At 46.6% G+C, this 22597-nt stretch overlaps 2 protein-coding genes across 6 annotated transcripts in view; one reads left to right on the forward strand and one right to left on the reverse strand.

The window, feature by feature from the left end:
• The first annotated feature begins 414 nt into the window (after positions 1 to 414).
• The window catches only part of IFT81 (intraflagellar transport 81), a 133112-nt gene continuing 110929 nt past the window's right edge, over positions 415 to 22597 (forward strand). For 3 of the 4 annotated variants that reach the window (XM_053669628.1, XM_053669630.1, XM_053669632.1), the window contains exon 1: positions 415 to 502. The gene's annotated coding sequence lies outside the window, so the exon portion shown is untranslated. The remainder of the gene's footprint in view (positions 503 to 22597) is intronic. The other variant, XM_053669631.1, reaches the window with a different exon arrangement.
• The window catches only part of P2RX7 (purinergic receptor P2X 7), a 36485-nt gene continuing 24846 nt past the window's right edge, over positions 10959 to 22597 (reverse strand). For both annotated transcript variants that reach the window (XM_037144614.2, XM_037144604.2), the window contains exons 9-13: positions 19166 to 19256; positions 17440 to 17505; positions 17203 to 17352; positions 15392 to 15493; positions 10959 to 13885 (exon numbers count right to left, since the gene is read on the reverse strand). In XM_037144614.2, coding sequence (XP_037000509.2) covers positions 13391 to 13885; positions 15392 to 15493; positions 17203 to 17352; positions 17440 to 17505; positions 19166 to 19256 — 904 coding nt within the window. In that variant the 3' untranslated portion in view covers positions 10959 to 13390. The remainder of the gene's footprint in view (positions 13886 to 15391; positions 15494 to 17202; positions 17353 to 17439; positions 17506 to 19165; positions 19257 to 22597) is intronic.

Here is a 22597-nt window from a genome sequence, read left to right on the forward strand (position 1 = left end):
TCCCCTCGGGTGCGAGGGCCGCCCCGGGAGGATGGGGGGGCGGGGGGCGGGGGTCGGCCCCTCCGCCGGAGCGGGCCCAGGCCCGGGCGGGGGTCTGAGGGACCCTCAGCGGGGCTGTGGGGAGCGAGGGACCGCCTGAGGGGAGCGGGGTTTTCGCGGAGAGAGCGGCCTCTCCTCGGCCAGCGAGTGCTGAGCGCCACCCTGGGGCTCGCGGGGCAGCTCAGGTGACGGAGCCCCCCACCCCCGCAGTCCACAGCCCGGGCTCGCCCTGCGGGGGTCCAGCCTCTGGGGGCCACGCCTCAACACCGGGGCCCCCCGGTGGCGCAGTCCGGGCCGCGGGAGGGGGCGGCCGGGGTCAGGAGCCCGGTCTCCGGGGCCGGCCCCGCCGCTGAGAGGGCTCTCTCCGCACTGCAGGGAGAAGGGGAGATGAGCGGGAACATGGAGGAGGCGCCCACGGCCCACCGCCGGGACGTGCCTTTCCGCGTTAGTTGGTGCCCTTCAGGTACGTTTCGCGCGGAGCGCCGGCCCTGAGCCCGGCAGGCACCGCTCGGCACCTTCCCGCACGTTCCGCCGCCGCGGAGCGCAGGTGCTGGAAGGTCGCAGCGTGCCTCTCCTAGTCGGCGGTGCTGCGCGCTGGCGAGGACGCGTCCTGGTAACGATAGCGCCGCGGCTGCGGGCGGACGGGGTGGGGGCGGGGGTGAGCTTCGGTTCCCCTGCCGCTCTCCCGTGCTGGCTTCCGGTTTGTAGGTCCCGCGCATCGCGTTTGGTATTTTGGGTTCATTTCTTGGATGTGAGATGTCTTAAGCCAGCCCCAGTTGGTTTTCCCAAATATAAATGGTTGAAGAAGACAATTTGCAACCTGACACGGGTATCTAGAGTGTCCACGGTAATGGAAAATCTTAGAAGAAAAAATTTTTAACATCAAAAAGTGGAACACATTTTTTAAAAAAGAAAATTTGCAGAAAACAGGCAGCCTCTGTCTCTAGAGGTGGAATTGTTGCGTTAGAGGGCGGGACAGAGTAATCCTGCCTCAGAGTAGTCCCAGGAACAGGCGGGACAGGTTAGGTGGGACTCTGTTCGCGCATTTGACAGGTACTTCCTGAGGGCCCCTCGGGTGCTTGGCAGTGTTCTTGATGCCTGGGAAGGAAGGGTGAACAGGCAGGTGGAGTCTGCCAAAATGGAGCTTGGTGCAGGTGCAGATAAAACTTCTGTAACCTTCTCCCTGGGTGGGGACTTAAATATGCTTTTCCTTAAGCGTCAGAACACATTTCCAGCTCTCATTAATTCTTACCCACAGTGACGAGTTAGTCCCAGTCTTACAAATACGGAATGTACATGGTCTGCTTGCATTTTTTGGAATAAAGTCGGTTAAGAGAAATGCAGAAGTGTTACAGGAGAAAGTTGGTTCTTCTTGCCCATGCGGTAAAAATGACAAATCCGCAAGCCTGTTAGCAAGCAAGCAGGGTTTATTAGTGATGCATTCTCTCGGAAGGGAACATTCAGGGCAGGGCAAGGTGAGGGCAGCCAGAGCATCAGGTCCTTTGACATACTTGGTGGGATGGGTACGGGAGCTACGTACTGATTGGTGGGTAAAGGCGGTGCCAGCTTCGCTGGGGGATGTGACTACCCAAACGGAGGTATGTGTGTGTGGGGATCTGTTAGCCCAGAATTCTTATCTTGCTCCAGACCACATTTGTTCATCTTGTTTAAAACAGATATGTGATGTGACAGAAGGCAGTTAAAGTTTAGGCAGTTCCCCAAAGTTGTTTATGGGCTCTTTCTGTAAGCACTAGGGACCCCCTTATAAAACAGAGTGACCCAGAGGTAGGCAATTAGCCAAAGTTGCTTTATGGGCTTCTTCTTTAGGCACCATGAATGTCCACTTCTTTCCCTTCTGGGTGTTGGGGTGAATACAGTGTTCCAAAGGCTTTCTTTCCCAGATAATGGAAATGATACATACAGAATTTTAAGGGCTTCCCTCCTCCCATGCTGGCATGGTGTTACTTACAATGTTGGGAACACCTGGCAATATTATCTGACCAGGCTCAGGGCTGCTGCGTTAGTGGGTGAGACCTGTCTCCCCCTCCTCCTCCTCCCTGCCTTGGTTTGCTATCTATCCTACCTAAGAGTAGTACAAGTTTTACGGAATTACTAGTCAGTATTACATCTTTAGGCCCAACCAGAGCAACTGATTCTGAAAATTGATTAGGAAAAGAAGTCATTTACTCTCTGGCTCCTAGGTTGTATCTCTTTTTTTTTTTTTTAAATTTATTTATCTTTAGAGGGGAAGGGAAGGAGAGAGGAGGAGAAACGTCAATGTGTGGTTGCCTTTCATGCGTCCCCTGCTGGGAACTGGCCTACAGGGAACCGGCCTGCAACCCAGGCATGTGCCCTGATTGGGAATCCAACCGCGATCCTTTGGTTCACAGGCCCAAGCTCAATCCACTGAGCTACACTAGGCAGGGCTTAGGTTGTATCTCTTTAAAACAGATTTCTTGAGGCCCAGCCAGGCCTGGTAACTCAGGTGGTTAGAGCATCATCCAGGTATATCAAGGTTGTGGGTTCAATCCTCAGTCAGGGCACATACAAGTATAAACCAGTGAATACATAGGTAAGTAGAACAACAAATTGATATTTCTCTTTTTCAAATCCATCAATTAAAAAAACAGGTTTCTTGAGGCATAATTGATGTGCAATAAACTGCACATATTTAAAGTGCACAGTTTGGTGTTTGATTATATATGCACCCATAAAACCATCACCACAGTCAACATAGTGAATATATCCAATGTACTGACCAGACTAATCCTAGCCCATGTCAAATGAAAGTAACTGATGGTTATAGTTGGGGCTTCTCTCTCTCTCTCTCTCTCTCTCACACACACACACACACATACCTTAATCACGTTCAGTTGTGTATCTGTTGTCATATGCTTGGTTGAGTACAGTCAGTTACTGAGCAACCAAGGGAATTTAGTTGAAAAACAAATAACATTTTTCATTAAAATAAGGCACCAAGACAATTTATTGAGGAATGAATAGTCTTTTCAACAAACGGTGCTGGAACGACTGAGTATCCACATGCAGAAGGATGAACTTGGACTCCTCCTTCCTACCACATATAAAACTAACTCAGAACAGGTCAAAGACCTCAATGTAAGCTAAAACTATTAAGACTCAGATGAAAAGTGTAAATCTTTGTGAGCTCGGATTAGGCAATGGTTTTGTTTTCTTTTGTTTTAGATATGACCCCTAAAACACCCATGACAAAAGAAAAAAATAGATAAATTGGACTTCTTCAAAATTAAAACTTATGGGTCAAAGGACACTATCAAAAAGGTAAAAAGACCATCACAGAATGGGAAAAATTACTTGCAAATCATATATCTGATAAAGGTCTAGTGTCTATCAGATGTCTAAAGAACTCTTACAACTCATCAGTAAAATGACAGCCCAGTTAAAAATGGTCAAAAGATTTGCGTGGGCATTTCTACAAAGCAGACACACACATGGTCAGTAAGGGTACGAGAACATGTTCAGTCTCATTAGTCACTCAGGAAGCCCAGATCCAAATCACAATGAGATACTCTGTCCCACTACCATGGCCATAATCAAAAGCGACGATCACAAAGCTGGCAGGGCCGTGGACAAGTTGGAAACCTCACTCTGCTGGTGGGGACTGTAATGAACTGGTGCAGCCACTTTGGAAAACAGTTTAGAAATTCTTCAAAGTGTTAAACACAGAATCACTAACGTTGACCTAGCGATTTTAGGCAAATACCCAAGAGAATTAAAAAAAAAAATGTGTTCATGCAAAAACTTGTACGTGAATGTTCATGGCAGTGTTATTCTTAATAGCTAAAAAGTGGAAATAACGTAAATATCTGTCAAGTGATGAATGGATAAGTGAAATTGGTCTAGTCATACAATGTAACATTATTTAGCCATAAAAAGGAATCAGTCCGATCCATGCTACAACATGCATGAACCTTGAAAGTGTTATGCTAACTGCAAGAAGCCAGACACAAAAAGTCACGTATTATATAATTTTGTTTCTATGAAATGTCCAGGACGGGCAAATCCATAGAGACGGGAAGTAGAGAAGTGGTTTCCAGGGGCTGGGGCGTGATAGCTAATGAGTATGAGGTGTGAATTTTGGGTGATGACAGTGTTCTGGGGGTTTAGTTGCAGAACCCTTGTGAATATACTAAGTCACTGAAGTATACATTTTAAAAGGGCAGATTTTATGGTGTGAGAATTCCATATCAAACTTTACACCACAAAACAATGGGGCTGAACGTCCTGTTGTGTCTTCATAGGGGAGCACCTCGGGCCCTCACACGGAGCATACTTTTATTTTAGACGAAGTTCTAAGCCTGGCTTGTTTGGTATCCTTTGTTGCATGTTGAGTCAGTTCACTCACTATACTGTTCTTCTAAAGACTGCCCTTCCTCAAATAAACTGCTTCCCAGACAAGGTAAAGCTGAAGGAGTTCAGCATCACCAAGCTCTTATATGAAATGTTAAAGGGACTTACTTAAGAAAAGGAAGATCAAAACTACGAACAGTAAAATGACGATAAACTCACAATTACCAACATCTGAATCTAAAAGAGCAAACTAAGCAAACAACTAGAACAGGAACAGAATCATAGATACTGAGATCATTTGGAGGGTTATCAGCAGGGAAGGGAAGGGAAGGGGGAAGAATGGGGAAAAAGAAAAATAACTAAATAAAATTTAAAAAAATAAAAATAAAAAAGAAACTATGATATTAAAAAAAAAGAACAGGGATTAAGAAGCATAAGTGGTAGGTACAAAATAGATAGGAGGGAGGTTGAGAATAGTATAGGAAATGAAGAAGCCAAAGAACTTAAGTGCACACCCATGAACATGATTGGGGGGGTGGAGAGATTGCTAGACCAAAGGGGGTTACCCAGTGGAGGGGGGTTAAGGGGGGAAATTAGGACAACTGTAGTAGCATAGTTAATAAAACACTAAAAATAAAAACTGCTCTTCCTCATGGACATGGTCCCAGGAGATATGTTTACACTATGCGACCTTATCAAGTGAACCACGGGCTTAACCCGACCCAAACAGGGTCAGCCGGATTGTCTCCTTTGGGACCTTTGCACTGGGGGAGAGGCAGCGCTCTGTTCTCTGCAAGTGACTGGAACAGAATCGAATAACCTCAGGGGCTGTGGCGGAGTCACCCTGGTGGAAGAGCCAAGAAGGCAGTTCTGTAGAACCATAGATGACACAGAAGGACAAAGGGACACAGAGGTGAGAGAGACTAAGAAAGTGGCCTCTGGACATTTTACTGTTTCTGCTTCTTGGTTCTACCCCCTTTTGTTCACCTTTGCCCTTAGATACCCCCATAACCATGTAATAAATGTGTATTTTTTCCTTAAGCTGGTAGGCTTCTGAAACTCAGAAATACAAAAATACTTTGGTTATGGTGCTAGGTCCCAAGAGATGAAAAATATACTGTCATTAGTAATATGGGTGTTAACACAAGTGTTTGTATGGATACAGCAAATTAAGGGGCGGGAGGCACTGCCTGAGGCTACCAATATTAAGAGCAGAAATAATAGCCCATCAAAAGAAAGGAGTCCCTATAAAAAGCAGAGCCAAGAACTCCAGAATGCTCATCAGCACAAGTCTGGGACCATTTATTGCAATGAGAGGCCCGCAGCGGCCAACTCGGGTGTGCCTTAGGGGAATCATTTAGTTATAGCTGGTAAGAATGATGTTGGTCCCAATGCCCTTGAGCCATGAAAGGCCAGTCGGCTGAAGCAGTGTCCTTTGTTCAGGACAAAATGTTGAAGTTAATGATCAGATGCTGAAAGATGGAAAGATGCACTCATCTGGCTCATAGACGTTGTGAAATATGTTATTCTGTAACTAATGGATACATGTGGCCAGACCGTACAATCAGATATCTCCAGAAACAGCGCATTTCCTGAATGAAGAAGTCAGTGGCAGAAATGAAGAATGATAAATTGTTTCACAGTTTTGCTGTTGCTTTCCCCATGGAGTCCTCCAGGCTGAAGCTGTTACAGAACAGAAGAAAACACCAGAGTCTTACCTGAAAGGCCACACGCTGAGCACAGACAATCTGGGCTGGCTGCGGGGTCAGTGGGTCTCGAACTTGTCAGACCCATGTCCTTTTAAAAGAAATATTTCCTATCATCCCTTCAGTAGCCCCGAAAGAAATGAATATGGACTATAATCTATCTGTACTCAAATATGCATATATGTGTGTGTGTGTATATGTTTGGTGGGCGTTTTCGTAAGGATTAATGATGTCGAGCTTTTCATGTGCTTGTCAGCCATTTGTGTACCTTTGGAGAAATGTCTGTTTAGCTCCTTTGCCCATTTAAAAATTGTTTTGTCTGTACATGGTAAGAATTCTTTACATATTCTAGATACAATTTTTTATCTGATATATGATCTGCAAACATTTCCTTCCACTTAGTGGGTGGGGTGAATTATAGGTTATTGAAGTGGAAATTATGGGGAGTATGATATTCCTTCAATGAACTGGACCTGTTTTTGTAATTGTGTCTTGAAATCCCAGCACATTTGACGTTTGATCTCTAGGATGTAAGAAGACCTCGAAGGCCACACCTTGTGATAGGCAACAGAGAATAGAAGACGGGTGGGCACAGAAACCGGGAATACGAGAGGTGACGGAGCAGTTGTGAGGTCGACCCGTGGAGACTGTCTGAAAACAACGGTGTTCGGGCGCGGACGCTGTGCGTGCCAGGCGGCCTGGACGTGTGAGGGACGTTGTGCCTGGTAGACGCACTCTTTGCTTTTCTGGGAGTCTGTGTCATTGTACGTAAAATGGGGATCGAGGTGGTTGTGTCTAGCATGACATCATCTTTATGGTAATAACAGGGGAGATACTGCCAACGGCTTTATCGGCTTCATTTCCCTCAGTCTCAAGTGAATCATGGGGCAGGCCCCGAGCAGCAAAGCTGAGACTTAGATCACGCACTGGTTGCGTCAGGATCTGTGTCCATTGCAGATTCCAGAGTCTCTGCTTTCAACTGTTACATCATGAAGCCTTCACGTGCTGTGAAATCCCTTAGTCTACTGTAAAACATTGTATAATATTGCGTGGGACTATTTTTGTGGTTCTACGGCTTGGTGTGTACTAAGACTAAGGATAATGAGGGTCGTGGTGGGGTCACCTTGAAACGGGAGAAATCTCGCCTGTGGACTTGATCGGTTTTGGAACCCCCGTACATTTCATCTTGTCCCTGACATTAGCGTGCAGTGCGATAAAATATTTTTCAAATGCATTCAGAAGCTTTTAGATACCTACATATTTGGAAGGAATTACCCAACAAACTCAGGAAAATAAGTTCCAAAAGTAGAAGTCCCGTCGGTATCAAGTCTGGGAACTTTTCTAAGATGGTGTCTTCACTACTGTGGCAGAATCATCACCACCGCCCCCTCCCCCCTGATATCCGGGTTCTAATCACTGGAACCTGTGAACATGTGACCTTGCATGGCAAAAGGGACTTTGCAGATATGAATAAGTTAAGGATCTTGCAATGGGGAGATTGTCCGGGATTATCCAAGTGAGCCCCATTCAGTCACAAGGGTCCTTAAGAAATGGAAGGGAGGGGCCGAAGAGTCAGAGTCTGTGAGGGCCAAATAATGACGAAAGCACAGATCGGAGCAACGAGAATGCTGCTGTGGCCACCAGCCAAGGAACGAAACTGGAAAAGGCGAGAAAGAGTCCCTCAACCACCGCTCGCCCGCTTCCTCAAGTCTCCAGCAGGAATGGAGCCCTGCCAACACCTTGATTTCAGCCCATAAGACCCATTTGGGCCCCGGCTGGTGTGGCTCAGTTGGTTAGGAGTTGTCCCCCAAACCGAAAGGTCACCAGTTTGATGCCCAGTCAAGGCGCATGCCTGGGTTGCAGGTTCGATCCCAGGTCAGGGCCTGTATGGAGGGCAACTGATCAATGTTTGTCTCTCGTATCGATAACTTCTTTTCCCTTTCTTTCTTCCTCCCTTCCCCTCTCTGTAAAATCAAAATAAAATAAAAAAATTTTTTAAAGACCCATTTTGGACTTCTGACCTCTACAACTGTAAAATAATACGTTTGTGTTGTCTGAAGCCACCAAATTGGTGGTGCTTTGTAACAGCAGCCCTAGGAAGCTAATACAGTTACTGGCTCCAGAGAAACACTGTAAACATAAGATTCTTAGTTTAGATTAAGCCACAAATAATGCCATTTACTGCCTTTAGTGTGTAATCTTGGGATATCTCGATTTGTTTTCTTTGGGGCAGATTTTGGTTTACGTTGTGTACTCAGATATATGGCAAGGGACCAGGGAAATAACTGTTCCTCCACAAAGGACTTTATAGGCACGGCAAATAAATCTCTCTCCCAAGTAAAATACTGAGAGCTTAAAAATATTCCAGACCGTTTGTCTGAGATTAGATTTTTTTCCCCTTAAAAGTAAGTAGAAAATGAAGATTTTTGACCAAATAGAAACGCTCGCCTCATTTAATGTTTTTAATGACGTGTTTGTGGTAACTAGCTGGGAATCCTAGGTACTGAAGCTGGGGTAGGTAATAGACCAAAGAGTCTAAGTCTACAAAATACATAGATTTAACTTGACAAATCTTACAGCGCTTTAAATCCCACCCAGGATGTCTTGTGTACAGCTTTGAGCCAGGGAGGCCAGTCCTTAGGTGATGAGCTGTGGGTGCCCCTGGGACTGAGCAGTTTCCCGGGATGTGGAACTTCCTGTGCTGGGACCCGGTGAGACCCAAGCAACCAGCAAGAGGGGGGTCACCCTCAGGAGGACGGGGTGGACTGGCTGCATGATGGTTACCACAGCACGATTCTGGATTCTGAGCCAGAACCCCACTCCCTTCATCCACCCTGGGCTTCACTTTCTGGGGAGTTGTACTGACTCAAGTTGGTATTAAATCTGTTTCAAAAAAGACGAAGAAGAAGGAGTTGCTGCAAGAAGCAGGGAGTCTGTCTAACGGAGCTGCTACACTGCACTTCCGATCTTTTATCAGCAACTTCCAGCTCACTTAAATGTCTGAATCAAAACAAAACAGCAAAAAAGCATCAGACGTACCTTTTACGTGACTTGTCTCGTTAGGAAAACCCATCTGCTTTTTTCTCTAGTGAAGACAGTTTTTGAAAGACACAGAATGTATGTTAATCTCTCCCCCAACAATCTCTAGCAGATCTAACTCCAGTGGTAGCCCGGGTTTCTTCAGCTCCGCGCAGCAGTTTCTGTTTTGAAAACCACCTTCACGTGAGTGATACTCAGAATCCCATTTTACAGTCGAGTCAGAGTTTAGCCTCATTAGTGTTTCATAAGACGTCGCGTAGGTCTCCATGTTTTTTCTAGTCATTTTACCTTCCTCTGTCGTCAGAGATTTCTCTCTATAATAGTTGGTGACTAAGAGAAAACGAAAGCACAGAGGGACGGACTCATCAGACTCAAACCATCGACCTGATGGTGATATTTTACATTTCCATTGTCTGGGTGCAGATTAAAATAACCTTTACATTTATGTAAGCAAATCACAAAGCATTGTCTTGGGGTTTTCCCAAATCTTTTTTTCCTTCCTTAAGTGTAGCCCTGGAAAATCAGCAAACGCTGCATCTGTATAGTTTTGTGAGTCACAAGTGTTGGGCGTGTGTGACGTGAGCTGTGGAGAGACACGGGAGACGTGTGCTGTGCAGTTGTGGGTTAGCACAGACAGCAGGAACTGTTTGTGGAGGCCAGTGTTCTGTCCCTTTCTTTGCTTGCTTCCCTTTTTCTGTTTGTTTGTTTTCCATTTCTCGGTCAGTAAGATCCAATGGGAAGTGGGGTGACAAATGGTAGTTACTTTCTTTGCATCAGTTGGGGAAAAGGGTGCTTCTTTCCTGTCCTGAGAATTATCCAGAATGCTCATCTCTTCTGTCTCTCTTCTGCTAGACTCTTTTATTTTTATTTTAAGACTTTATTTATTTATTTTTAGAGAGATGGGAAGGGAGGGAGAAAAAGGGAGAGAAACATCAATGTGTGTTTGCCTCTCGCACGCCCCCTACTGGGGACCTGGCCCACAACCCAGGCATGTGCCCTGACTAGGAATCGAACCGGCGACCTCTCGGTTTATGGGATGACACCCAACCCACTGAGCCACACCAGTGACAGGGTGCTGCCAGCCTCTTTACTAGGGTTGAGACACCATCAGCCTCAACCTTCTCTTTGGGCCAAATGTGCTACTCACAAGTTCCAGGTTGTCATCTGCACTTTCGACCACTTAGCTATAAACTGAGGGTTCCCATAACTCTCTCCCGAGGTTCAGTCATTTGGTATAATGGCTCTTAGATCTCAGGGAAACCCTTACTTACATGTACTGGTTTATTATAAAGAATATAATAAAAGATACAGGTGAACAACCATATGAAGAGGTATGTATACAGGACAGGGTACAGAAGGGTCCTGAGTCTAGAAGCTTCCGTACCTGTAGGCTTGGGGTGCACCACCTCCCAGCATGCAGATGTATTCATCAGCCCAGCAGCTCTGTGTACTTCGTGTTTCAGACATGTTTGCAGAGTTTTCACCATGTAGGCGCAATCAGTTATTAACTCTGTTTCCAGCCCCTCCTCATTCTGGAGGATGAGGGGTTGGGACTAATAGTTCCAAGATTCTAACCGTGATTTGGTCTTTCTGGTGGCCAGCCTCCACCCCAGAGTTACCCAGGAGCCCACCAAGAGTCACCCTGTTAGAACACAGACACTCTTATCACCCAGGAAATTCCCAGGGGTTCAGGAGCTCCATGTCAAACTGGGAGACAGAAACCAAATGTATATTTTCTTATGTCATAGCGCTCAGTGAAAATATGTTGAATGAATGTGTCAGTGAATGAGCTATGATTTGGTCATATTCTGAGAAAAGGAAAGAAAAGGAACACTTCAGGAATCCTGAAGTATATGCCTTATTTTTTATTATCAAAACATTCAGGTTGAAGACATCTACATAGCCAAACCCAAATTAGGAAGTGCTTAGAAAACGGTTCCCTCTAAGGAGAAAAATGCAAGTGCACTGCTAATCAATTCTACATGAAATCAGTCAGCATGACAAGAAAGCAGACCTCGGGCACAGTGTCGAGGTTGTGAGTGCTGTGCACTTTACTGCAACAGAAGAACGGACTTGAGCGCAAGAAGCCAGAGCCTGCAAAATGTGGTTCTGGGCATGTCTTCGGCGATGACGTTATTTCAGGCGGCCGACTGACGAGAAGAGTGTGGGTGTGGTACATATCGTCATGGGAAGTGGCAGGCAAAGTACGCACTGTTGACGTCACACATCACCCACTCAGAGCACCCGAGGGGAGGGGGAGCCAGTGATTATCTGTCATTTCAAATCCCGGCTCTCTCTGGGGCTTCCACAAGGACACTGAAACTCACCAGGAAGGAGGCACCAAAGAATAAAGGGCTGAAGACTCAGAGGTTATCAGAATGGAAGTCTGTCGCTGTTGTTAGAATTCAGGGAGTAGGAATTTCAGTCCTGAAGTCACATATAATCCACTTTTAAAAAATATCTTGGGAAGGTAGTAAACATGAAAGTTCAGTCTGGCCTAACTAACCTTTTTTTTAAAAAAGATTTTTATTTATTTAATTTTAGAGAGGGAAAGGGAGAGAGAAAGAGAGGGAGAGAAACATCAGTGTGTGGTTGCCTCTCACAGGCCCCCTACTGGGAACCCGGCCTGCAACCCAGGCATGGGCCCTGACTAGGACTCGAACCGGCAGCCGTTTGGTTCACAGGCCCGCGCTCAATCCACTGAGCTATGCCAGCCAGGGCTCTGGCCTAATTAACTTGATTCCTGAGTTGAAAGGCAGATAAAATCCTGGATCACAAAGAGAAGACTTTTGTTCATCTTATTTTAATATAGTAGAGAGCTGCTGGTTTTCAGTAAGTATCAAAATGGTAAATCTTAAGAGTATGTATAAAAAAAACCCTCACAGGTCCTTTGTCAGTCACAGTGTTGAATAGTGGTCTCTATTCTTGAAAGTAGTTGTTGAGAAATAGTCAACTCTAGTGCTAAAACCCAGACACAGAAGTCCCTCGGGAGGATCCTAGAACCTGCAGCGATCCATTTTCACGTTCCTAGAGGCTGACCTGCAGAAATGGTTTAAGGGTTTGGGTGTGGGTTGCATTTTAAGTAGCATTCAGACCGCATCCCCTTTAACTGGCTGAACAGTGCTAGATGTTAAAAGCACTACTGGCCTTTTCCAGTTTTTAAGTTACTTCTAGTCGTAGAAATGTAATGCAGTTGGAATGTATTGGGTTAGAGGTGGTGGATTCCAGGGCTGTGCTGGTGAGTTACCTGCTTTGGTCCGTAGCTCCTATAGCTGCTACATAGGAACCCCGGCCCCAGAGGGGCTCTGGGGTGGTCCAGGCTTCCTAAGACCTGTACAACCACAGAAGGTATAGGCCAAATGTATGTCCCCATGAGTCAGGCTTGCTCTCTTGTCCCAGTTCTCTTGTCGCTATGTAACAAAGAAGCCAAAACTTAATGTCTTAAGAAAACAGTTTTGTTCTGTGGGTTCAACGGTCAGCTCTCCCTTGGGTGTCTCAGGCAGCTGCAGACGTGTGTTAGCAGGCTCTGGGAACATCTGGTCTAGTGACTGGGCTTGTATGATTTGAAAGCTGGAACTAGTCGGGATCTGTCCTCTCCACATGGCTGCTCGGGCTTCCTCACAGACTCAGAGTAGTCAGACTTTTGCCCGGAGGCCGGCTTCCTTCACAGCACGAGAGCCAAGGGGCAGGGAGTGGAAGTCGCCAGCCCCTTAAAACCAAGACCTTGAAGCTGACACAGCATCACTTCCACTCTGGGATAAGCGACCAGAGCCACCCAGACACAAGGGGAGGAGACGTAACCCTCAGGGTCAAGTGCCATAGAGTTTGTTGCCACTTTAAATCCTCCACTCTGTCCAACAGGACCCAGGACCCAACGGGTTTGTTCATAGTTGGACATGATCCTAGTCCGACCTCATAATGAGCTGCTTTGTACTGGAGCTCTTTATGCATGAACAAGAATTTTTCCTCCCGATATCTCAGTGAGAGAGAGTAGGTTGGATCATGAGGCAGCTGAGGGACAGCGATTAAAGGCCGAGGATCACACAACTTCCTAGGGACAGAATTGAGGCATCCGTCTGAACCTCCTGACTGGTAGTCCATGCTGAGGGATTCTGGCCTGTCTGTTTGTCTTCCCAAGTCTCTCTGCTCTCTGACAGAGAACTGTAGTGGAGCAAAGCACATTTCCCTTTGTCTGAAAATCTAGCCACAGATCTTTGCAGTTGAAGCTCAAGGTACAAGCGAAGGCAGTGTTGTTGCCGCTGCGCAGCCCTGTTCCATCAGTAAGGACTCTTGAAGCCACTGTACTGGCCTTCGCTCTTGGGAAACTTGTTCCGGATCCTCCAGCGGCAACAGCTGGGCAGGATGGCAAAGTCCGCCAGGTCCGGGGAGCCAAAGCGCCAGGTGGCGTAGCACCTGTAGGCGCCGTGCCGCAGCAGGCTGTCGGCAGCGTCCGTGTCCAGCGTGAGCAAGGGCTCCTGGTAGAGCAGGAAGAACTGCAGGGCACGTCTGGACAGGACCAGCTCCCTGAACAGCTCTGAGGCCGTGATGCAGGTGCCCGGCTCCTTCCGGCAGCACAGCTCCTCCAGGCACTGGCGGTCCTTGGGGAGCTGGGAAGGGAGGCAGTTTCCGCATCTGCACCAGGCCGGGCTGCTGGATCTTGGAGTCTTCACTTCCGTAAGCAGCTGCATCTGTTCTGGTTGTTCAGGATTGGGGCGTGCGTCTGGGAGAGACAGGCGCAGCCTGGACAGCTCTCTGAAATCCATCGAGGGCCTCTGAAAAAGTCAAGTTTCCAAACCCATCAGCAGCGATGACCCCCAGGGCTCTAGGTGCTTTCGTTTTATTATGTAACTTATAAAATTATATTTAATATTACATTGATATGAGTAGCTATCACGTGTTAAATGTATCAGGGCTGTAATGGTCTTTTACGAGCATTGTCTCATGTACGCCTTTGAAGAATCTCACGGGCCGTGTGTCCTTATGGCCGTGGTACAGGTTTAGAAAGGGAAATTCTGAACAGCCAGGCCTCAGTGCGGTATCGCCTCTTCAGAGAGGCCTTCTTGCCCTGACCACCTGATCTAGGCGCTTCCCCTCCCCCAGGTCATTCTTATACTGCATCATGGGAGCCTGCGGTCTTCATAGTGCTGACTGCCACCTGAGATGGTCTTTTTAATCCATATGTTTGCGTGACGATTCTTCTGCCCGAAAGCAGGGGCCCTATCTGTCTTGTTTATTGGCGTATCCCCAATGCCGAGGGCACGTAGTAGACAGTAAATATTTGTTGATTCAGCTCCATTCTCTCCTTTCCCACCAGGCCCCTCCTCCTGCTGAATCTGTCTGTTATGCTCCAAGAAACATGGCCATAACTGCCATCATTTATACACGGCTATTCTTTGTGACATATACCTACCTTCCTTCACCAGACAGGAAAAGTCTGCGTCAAGCACATTAAAAGTGAATAGTTCTTACATGTACATGTTCACAGCGCACCCCTTGGTTTCCTTCTTGTAGCCTGCAGAACTGTGAGAGGTCCATTTCTGTGGCTTTAAGCTACTTGGTGTTTGGTCATTTATTGTGGCAGCCTGCAAACTAACGTGTTAGCGAAGATACCCAACAACCAGAACACCCGCTAAAAGAAGTGTCTGGTGGTGGGTGACCACTGAAGCCGAATGTGCGCCTGCCCGGGGCCTCGGCAGCTTCACTTTCAGGTGCCACACGTTCACCGTAGCAGCATCATTGGCCTGATCCCCAAATGGAAACTGTCCCCCTGCCCATCACCAGAAGGGAAAACTACACTGGACGTTTGTGAAGTAGAAATTATGCAACAATGAGAACAAGCTCTTGCTATCTGCAATGTCAAGGACGACTCTCAACGAAAATAATGTTGAGTAAAAGAAGCCAGACATTCAGCAGAGTATATGCTGAGGGTACACCATAGGATTCCAATTTTATAAAATTCTAGAAGAGGTAACCACCCGAACGAAACTAATATAATATTGAATGTCAACTGTAATTGGAAATTTAAAAACATTTATTAATTCTAGAAGAGCTAAAACTAACCTTTGGGTACAGGATAATGGGGACTTTTAAGGGGGGGCAGTGATTGGGTGAGACATCAAAGGGGCTTCTGCTGGTAATACTCACTGTTTTCATCCGGGAGCTGGTCACCTGGGCTTACTTTGTTAAACTTCATCAAGTGTGATTTGTACAAATCTCTAGATGTATTTATATTTACTAGTAAGTTGTTTTTTTTTTAAAGATGAAATGTTTTAACTTACTGGGACTTTTTTGCCTTTGACATCTTGCAGACTTCTCCCACATAGCTGTTCATCCACCATTCTGATGTGGGCTTCGTCCACAAAGGACACATATTTTAACGTCTAGGGGAAGGAGTTCAAGATGTTTATCTTTTTTTGTATAGAATTATTAAGAATTACATACCTGCACATAACCTAAAGGCAAGAATTATTCTAATTGAGTCATAGACTCAAGTGGCAAACTGTTAAACCAGTTAACTGGGAACCCTTATTGACCAAGAGTGAGTGATTTCTGAGTCTCTAGATAAATCAGAAGTGGAACCTCGTGCGCCTTAATTTGTGCACTCAGAGTATCCACAGCTCACCGCCTGATGTTTGTAGTCCCCGCAAGTGCTATGTAAGATTTCTTCACTGTGTTCCCTCAATTTAAGTTACTCTAGATTGAATATCTCCAGAAAGTGATACCATTGCAACTTAAATTATTTATATTTTTATTAAATTTCATCCCACGTTGGGCCATGAGATGGTGATTAGTTTTAGCTGCAAAGACAAACTTTTATTTGAAGCTGTATGTATACACATGATGGACAATGACCCATGCATTCAGCCACTGGGAAAGGACTGAGTCCTTCTTGGATGAGGAAAAGGCAGAGACACCCGCTTTGCTGTGCTTGAGCACCAGAGATCTCTCCTTGGTTGGGGGGAATCATGGAGTTGAGTACGAAGGAACTGCTTGGCAAAGTCCCAGTTCGACCATCAAAACAGTGCAGGTGAGCTGCAGTTTGTCGGACTCGACCCCGCCCTAGGCTTCTGTCCAGAGGGAACCACTGTCACTTTTGTGTGTGTCCAATGCCTCTGTGTGCGTGTATTTTAATATATACAACTACACATAAAACATATAGAATATACATGTATATGTGTATATGTGTACATGTGTGGAATGCATGTAGGCAACATGTACAGTTAGTTTATGTGTGTCATCTTGTACCTGCGTTATATCACGTGTATGGTTCTGAAGTTTGCCTTGTTTCCTCTCAAGAAAATGTCTCGGGCAGTCGCCAGCACCTATAACACAGTGGTTATGAGTGTGGGTTCTGAACTTAAGTTGGAATTTCAGTTGGACACTAACCAACTAGCTGTACGACTTTGGCCAAATTATTTCACCCTCCCGTGCCTCAATTTCCTCATCTATAGAAAGGCATAATTGTGTCACCTACCAATGGCGTTGTGAAGATTCAGTGAGTTAATATCTATAAAGCACTTTGAAGTGCTTATATAAACATTCGTTATTATTTGGCTGTACCTCATTCTTGTAAACTGGTGCCCGGAGTTCCTTGCTATGGAGTTATCATAGCCTAATGCACTGCTCACTGATTGGTCATTCGAGGAGAAGCTGGTTCTTCAGTGACTGCTGCACTGCGTGGACACCTTATACGTGCGTGACACTTGGGTGCTCACGCGAGTGTTTCTCCAGAGCGGGGGTGAATGTGTGGGAATGCCGGGCTGCGCAGTATGTCTCAGTTAAATGGTATTAGACTCTGCCAAGTTTTCTCTGAAGTCACTATGTTAATTTTTTTGCTGTACCCACTTAATAAATCCGACAAAAATTGACAAGTCCTGGTACACAAACATCTGTCCTCCCTCTCTCTGGCCTCTCCATTTTCGTTTCTATTCTTCCCTAAGACCAAAGGTTTCCTCTGAGAGATGGAGGGATGGGGTCAACGAGCCCAGAGACTTGCCTACCCTGGGATCACGCCTCTGATTTGGGCCTTATTTCTGTGTGCTGCTCAGGGGTCTAACGGTGTTTGGGCGCCACAGGCGGAGAGTCTCACCTGGTTTGGCACCACGATGACCTCGCACTTCTTCCTGTTGTAATACTCATTGATCACGCAGCCCTCACAGCACTTGCAATGGCGATAGACGCAGGATCGACAGCATGCGCTCGAGTACGTGTTGATGAGAAAGTCGATGAACACAGTGGCCTGGGGAGAAGCCAGACAAGTGCCGCATTACTGAAAAACCTTTTGGCAAAAGCACTACCAGGAAACACGGGGAAGAAAAGGCCTTACCAAACCGAAGTACGAGAGGGTCGAACCGATGTACACAATCAGCGAGATAATGTGAAATTTTCCTCCCTGAAAACAGAGCAGGAAAGGTTACCCAGCTGACATTCAGAGCGATGCTCTTTTGCTCGAACACGTCATTGTTAGTGCCCGCAGAGGGGGGACGTCTGGTGCCGTGACTTTGACAGATGCATCCACAGTGTTCAGAGCCACAGAGGCTGAGGGAACTGAAGCTGGGACACTCCTTCTGCCTTCCAAGATGTGCTGGAAAACGGGAATGTTTTAAAGAAAACGATGCTGGGACCCACACACTGAGAGGAGACCCACAGGAGGTGGTTGTTTCAGACAAGGTGAGGGGTTCGGACAAGCTTCCCCTCCAAGGGGTGTGAGATTACTTTGGAAACCGAGGGAAGGAATGTCCGCACACACTCTTCCCTTGGGTGTCCTTGTGGTTTTTGTTTTCAGTGGTCTTTCTGCCCTCCCAGCTGTACCCCATTGGTGCTTGTGCTGCTTATCACCACGTTGCTCCGATAAACACGCTGTCGGACAAGGGGGTGTGGGCAACGTGTCGATTCTTTGCATGCCCAGCGTCTCCTCCTTCCCTCTTCTGGAGACAGCACTCCTCTTTTCCTTTGGGGAACCCTCTCTGTCCATGCTCAGTGTCAGGGACAGGCTATTCCGTGGTGTGATTGCTGTCTGACCTGTGACCTGTACCTGTCTGGGACAGGGATTTCGAAGCACAGACCCCTGTAGAGACGGATCACGATCGATGTTCGTTCTAACATAAAGCAGCACCCCTCCTGCGCCCTGCTGGTTCCTGGAACGGGCCATTGTCCTGACCAGATGAAATGCGTAAAACGATTGCCCCTACCTGGTAGCGTTCCCATATTAGTACCCGTGAGTGTCCCCTTTTTGCCCTGTGGGAATCCTTGGGCACCCGTTAAGTGGCACAGGGCCCATTTTGCCTTGCAGCTGCCCAAGATGCTCCTTGTAGGTAAGTTTCCCAGAGTAAACGCTCTCACCAGACTGGAGCGGCCTGCCTCTTTCTTCATTCTTTCCCTGACCTCCACTTACAAGATAGATTTTTCAGTCCCAGGGCCTTCCCCTGGGTCTGTGTATACTAACCCTCGGTCCATGTTGTGTGCGGGGAAGGGGCTGGGTCAGAGCTGGCCCAAGACCAGCCACTGGGAGTACAGCATAGCCCTGGTCACAGTGATTAGGCGAGGTTGCTAACCTGGTAGGATACAAGGAGCTGCCTTATACCACCACACAGGTGGACAGCAGGGGATGATGCCAGAGCAGAGGAAAGATATAGGGAGGCAGATTCTTAATGATGATGTTTGAGGGTCTGGATCCAGCCACGCCAGAAGCTGAAATGGCTTCTGGGTCTTTCAGTGACATGAACTAATAAAAACAAGCCTTTCCCCCTAAAGCCAGTTTGAGTCGCCTCCTGTTACTTACTACTTTATTTTGCAGAGGGATTTCTTTCTCCTTTTTTTTTTAAGCATCAGAAAACTTTTAAGTTGAATATTACATACTTCTCCCTGCCTCAGTCTTGTACTCATCAGATGGATGTTTCATGGGCAGGACTCCAGGGACATTCCTTCCCCCTCTCACCCCACGTGTGAGGTGTGTAGACCAGCTCACGACTAGCACCCAAACATTCACCCCCTTGAGGCAGTACAGCAGTAGTTAGGGATGCAGATGCCCATGGCCGGAAGCAGAGACTTACGGTGCCGAAAACCAGGATGTCAAAACGGATCCCAAAGACTTTTACCAGAGTCCGTTTTTCAACACCATTTTCCATATAGTACTTGGCGTGTCTGTAGGAGGAAAAGGATCCGTGTTTATAAAGTTCTGCCTGAAAGTGTTGGCATTTTGTGAAAAGAAAAATCAAAACACTAGCTGACCGAGGCTTCCTTTGTCCATCTTCTAGCTCTGCCGTGGTTGGCAGCGGGAAAAAGACAATCTAAACCCGTGAATTAGTGTCTCTGACCACCTGGAACAGAAGGGCCACTTCCCCGCGTCACCTCTTCCACTTCCATCACAGAGCAGTGAGAAGCCTGCTTTTCGTTTAACAAGAACAACTTTTAACCAACAGCACAAGATTAAGAAAACAGAGGTTTTTTTTAAAGCTTCAAGCAATCTGATCATTCCTTAAGAGGGAAAAAGAGGTTTTCTAGAACAGAGTGGTGGGAGTGAATCTCAGATCTCAATCATTGAACCAAAGACGCTGTCTCAGCCATCTGTTCTGACTGTGGTTTTCTAGATTCTCTGTTCATCTACTTGGCATCCTTTATCACAGGGCCAATTTAACAACTAAAGTTCTTTACATCTTCCCTGCAATGCATCTTTTGCGAGTGCATGAAAATCATGTTATGAACTCTTCAACCAATCCTGAGCCCATATCTCCAGCCACCTTTTTGACCTAATTCTCACACATTTGGCTTTTTTTTTTTCTTTTTGCTGCCTTAAATCAGCCAGGGACCAGTGCCAGACAACCAGAGACCACCCCTGCCCATACTACGTAAACCAGTCCATGCTAAGCCCTTTCCCCTGCCCTGCCGGCCTTTCCTTGGGCAAACACAGTAAAGGCCCTGGGTCATGCTTTCCCCCCTCGCTGCTGCCTCCTGACCAAACCTGGTGCTTCCCCCTGCGGCCCTGTGTGGCCCCCTTCCTTTTGGGAATGTAATAAAGTTCTTCCCGTGGTGGTCACTTCTCCACGTGTTTACTGTCGCCTGGTATGTTACGGTTCAGGCACAGATTAGAGTCACGCCTCACAAGCATCTCTCACCGGACCTGCTGTCAGGAAACGCGGTGTGTTTCATTTTTCATGAACAATTAGGGAGGCTTAAGACATAGGCTTTAAGAAACTTTTAAATCTGTCCCTCCCTCTTACCATCTTTCAGTGTTGTTATTTTTTAGGTAAAGGTATTATTTCCTCTCTGAGTTATTAATTCACAAGCTGTTTACAGGTATGGGGAGGAAAGAAAACAGAAGACAGATGTTCTGCCAGAATCCAATATAGAACATCTGAAACTTTTCTTTTTAATTCTCAAAATCTGACATTGAGATCAGTTCGATATTTTCAGACACTTTAAGGCGTTTCTGGCCAGAGTGTTTCAATATCTTTACCCTTGATGGTTCTTATTCTGTGACAGTTCTTCTGCTGCTCTGTTGAGTGACCTGTGTTTTAACACACAGAGCAGGTGTGCATTGCTGCTCCATGCCCTGTGTTGCATTGTCTCTCTCTGCAAGTTCGTTTGACTGGGAAGGTTAACAGTGTGCAGTATAAATACTTGAATTTCTGCTTTCAACATCTTGATAGAGTGACTTTCAAACCGAGAGCAAGAATTACTTGGGACATGTGTTCAAAGGCAGGTTCCTGGCCCGTAGGCTCAGTGGGTGATGTCAGAGGTCTGGGGTGTTCCTAGTAATTGCTGTTTCCAGGAGAGGTTCTAGGTGGTTCTGATGCAGGTGGTCCATGGGCCACACTCTGAGAAATAGTCAGCCCTGAACAAGGATGTTTTCTACACACCGTAATGGGTTAAACAGTCTCCCCCCAAACCGATACATCTAAGTACCTAACCCCTGTACCTATGAGTGTGATCTTATTTGGAAATAGAGTCTGCAGGTGTAATTGAGGACCTTAAAATAAGATCATCCTGGATTTAAGGTGGCCCTAAATTCAATGACTGGGGTCCTCACAAGAGAAAGGAGAAGGAGGGTTGAAACAAACACAGAGGAGAAGACCATGTAAAGATGGAGGCAGAGACTTCTGGCCAAGATGGAGGCGTAGGTAGACACACGGTGCCTCCTCGCACAACCAAAATAAGGACAACAACAATTTAGAAACAAAAACCAACCAGTACCAACAGAAAATTTAACTGTATGGAAGTCTGACAACCAAGGAGTTAAAGTAGACACATTCATCCAGACCAGTAGGAGGGGTGGAGTCGGACAGCCGGGCGGAAAGGGGCCTCGGCAAAGCGATGGCTGGTGGACCGTGGGTGTGCAATGTGGCAGCAGGCAAACCCAGCAAGGTAGTGGATTGTGGAGGGGCGCGGTGCACAAGGTGGCTGATAGACCAGGTGGTCCCACATTCGTATGCAAATAAAGCAGGCAAAACTGGGGAGCAGGACAGACCTCATTAACCCAGGTTCCCAGAGCAGGGAAATAAAGCCCCAAAACACCGACTGAAACACTTGTGGGGGTTGAGGTGCCGGGAGAAACTCCCAGCCTCACAGGAGAGTTCGTTGGAGAGACCCACAGGGGCCTAGAAGGTACACAAGCCCACCCACTCGGGAATCAGCACCAGAAGGGCCACTTTGCTTGGGGGAAGCAGAGGAAGTGCCTGAAATCTGGCAGAGAGCCAAGCAAGTGCCATTGTTTCCTCTCAGGCCCCACCTCCACATACTGTGTCACAACCCAGTGATGTGGGTAGCCCTGCCCTGGTAAAAACCAAAGGCTCCGCCCCTCATACCTAACAGGTGCACTGAGACAAAAAAAAGGGTCCAACTGAAAGAACAGATCAAAGCTCCAGAAAAAAATACAACTAGATAGCCAACCTATCAGATGCAGAGTTCAAAACATTGGTAATCAGGATGCTCACAGAATTGGTTGAATTTGGTGGCAAATTAGATGAAAAACTGAAGGCTATGCTAAGTGAAATAAAGGAAAATATACAGGGAACCAATAGTTCTGGGAAGAAAACTGGGACTCAAATCAATGGAGTGGACCAGAAGGAAGAAAGAAACATCCAATCAGAAAAGAATGAAGAAACAAGAATTCAAAAAAATGAGGAGAGGCTTAGGAACCTCCAGGACATCTTTAAACATTCCAACAACTGAATTATAGGGGTACCAGAAGGGGAAGAGGAAGAGCAACAAGTGGAAAAGTTATCTGAACAAATACTAAAGGAGAACTTCCCCAATCTGGCAAAGAAAATAGACTTCCAGGAAATCCAGGAAGCTCAGAGTCCCAAACAAGTTGGACCCAAGGAGGAATACACCAAGGCACATCATAATTACATTACCCAAGATGAAAGATAAAGAGAGAATCTTAAAAGCAGCAAGAGAAAAGGAGACAGTTATTTACAAAGGAGTTCCCATCAGACTGTCAGCTGATTTCTCAAAAGAGACCTTACAGGCAAAAAGGAGCTGGA

The sequence above is a fragment of the Artibeus jamaicensis genome, unplaced genomic scaffold (genome assembly GCF_021234435.1).
Source record: "Artibeus jamaicensis isolate MK-2021 breed Jamaican fruit bat unplaced genomic scaffold, CSHL_Jam_final contig_525, whole genome shotgun sequence".
Lineage (NCBI taxonomy): Eukaryota > Metazoa > Chordata > Mammalia > Chiroptera > Phyllostomidae > Artibeus > Artibeus jamaicensis.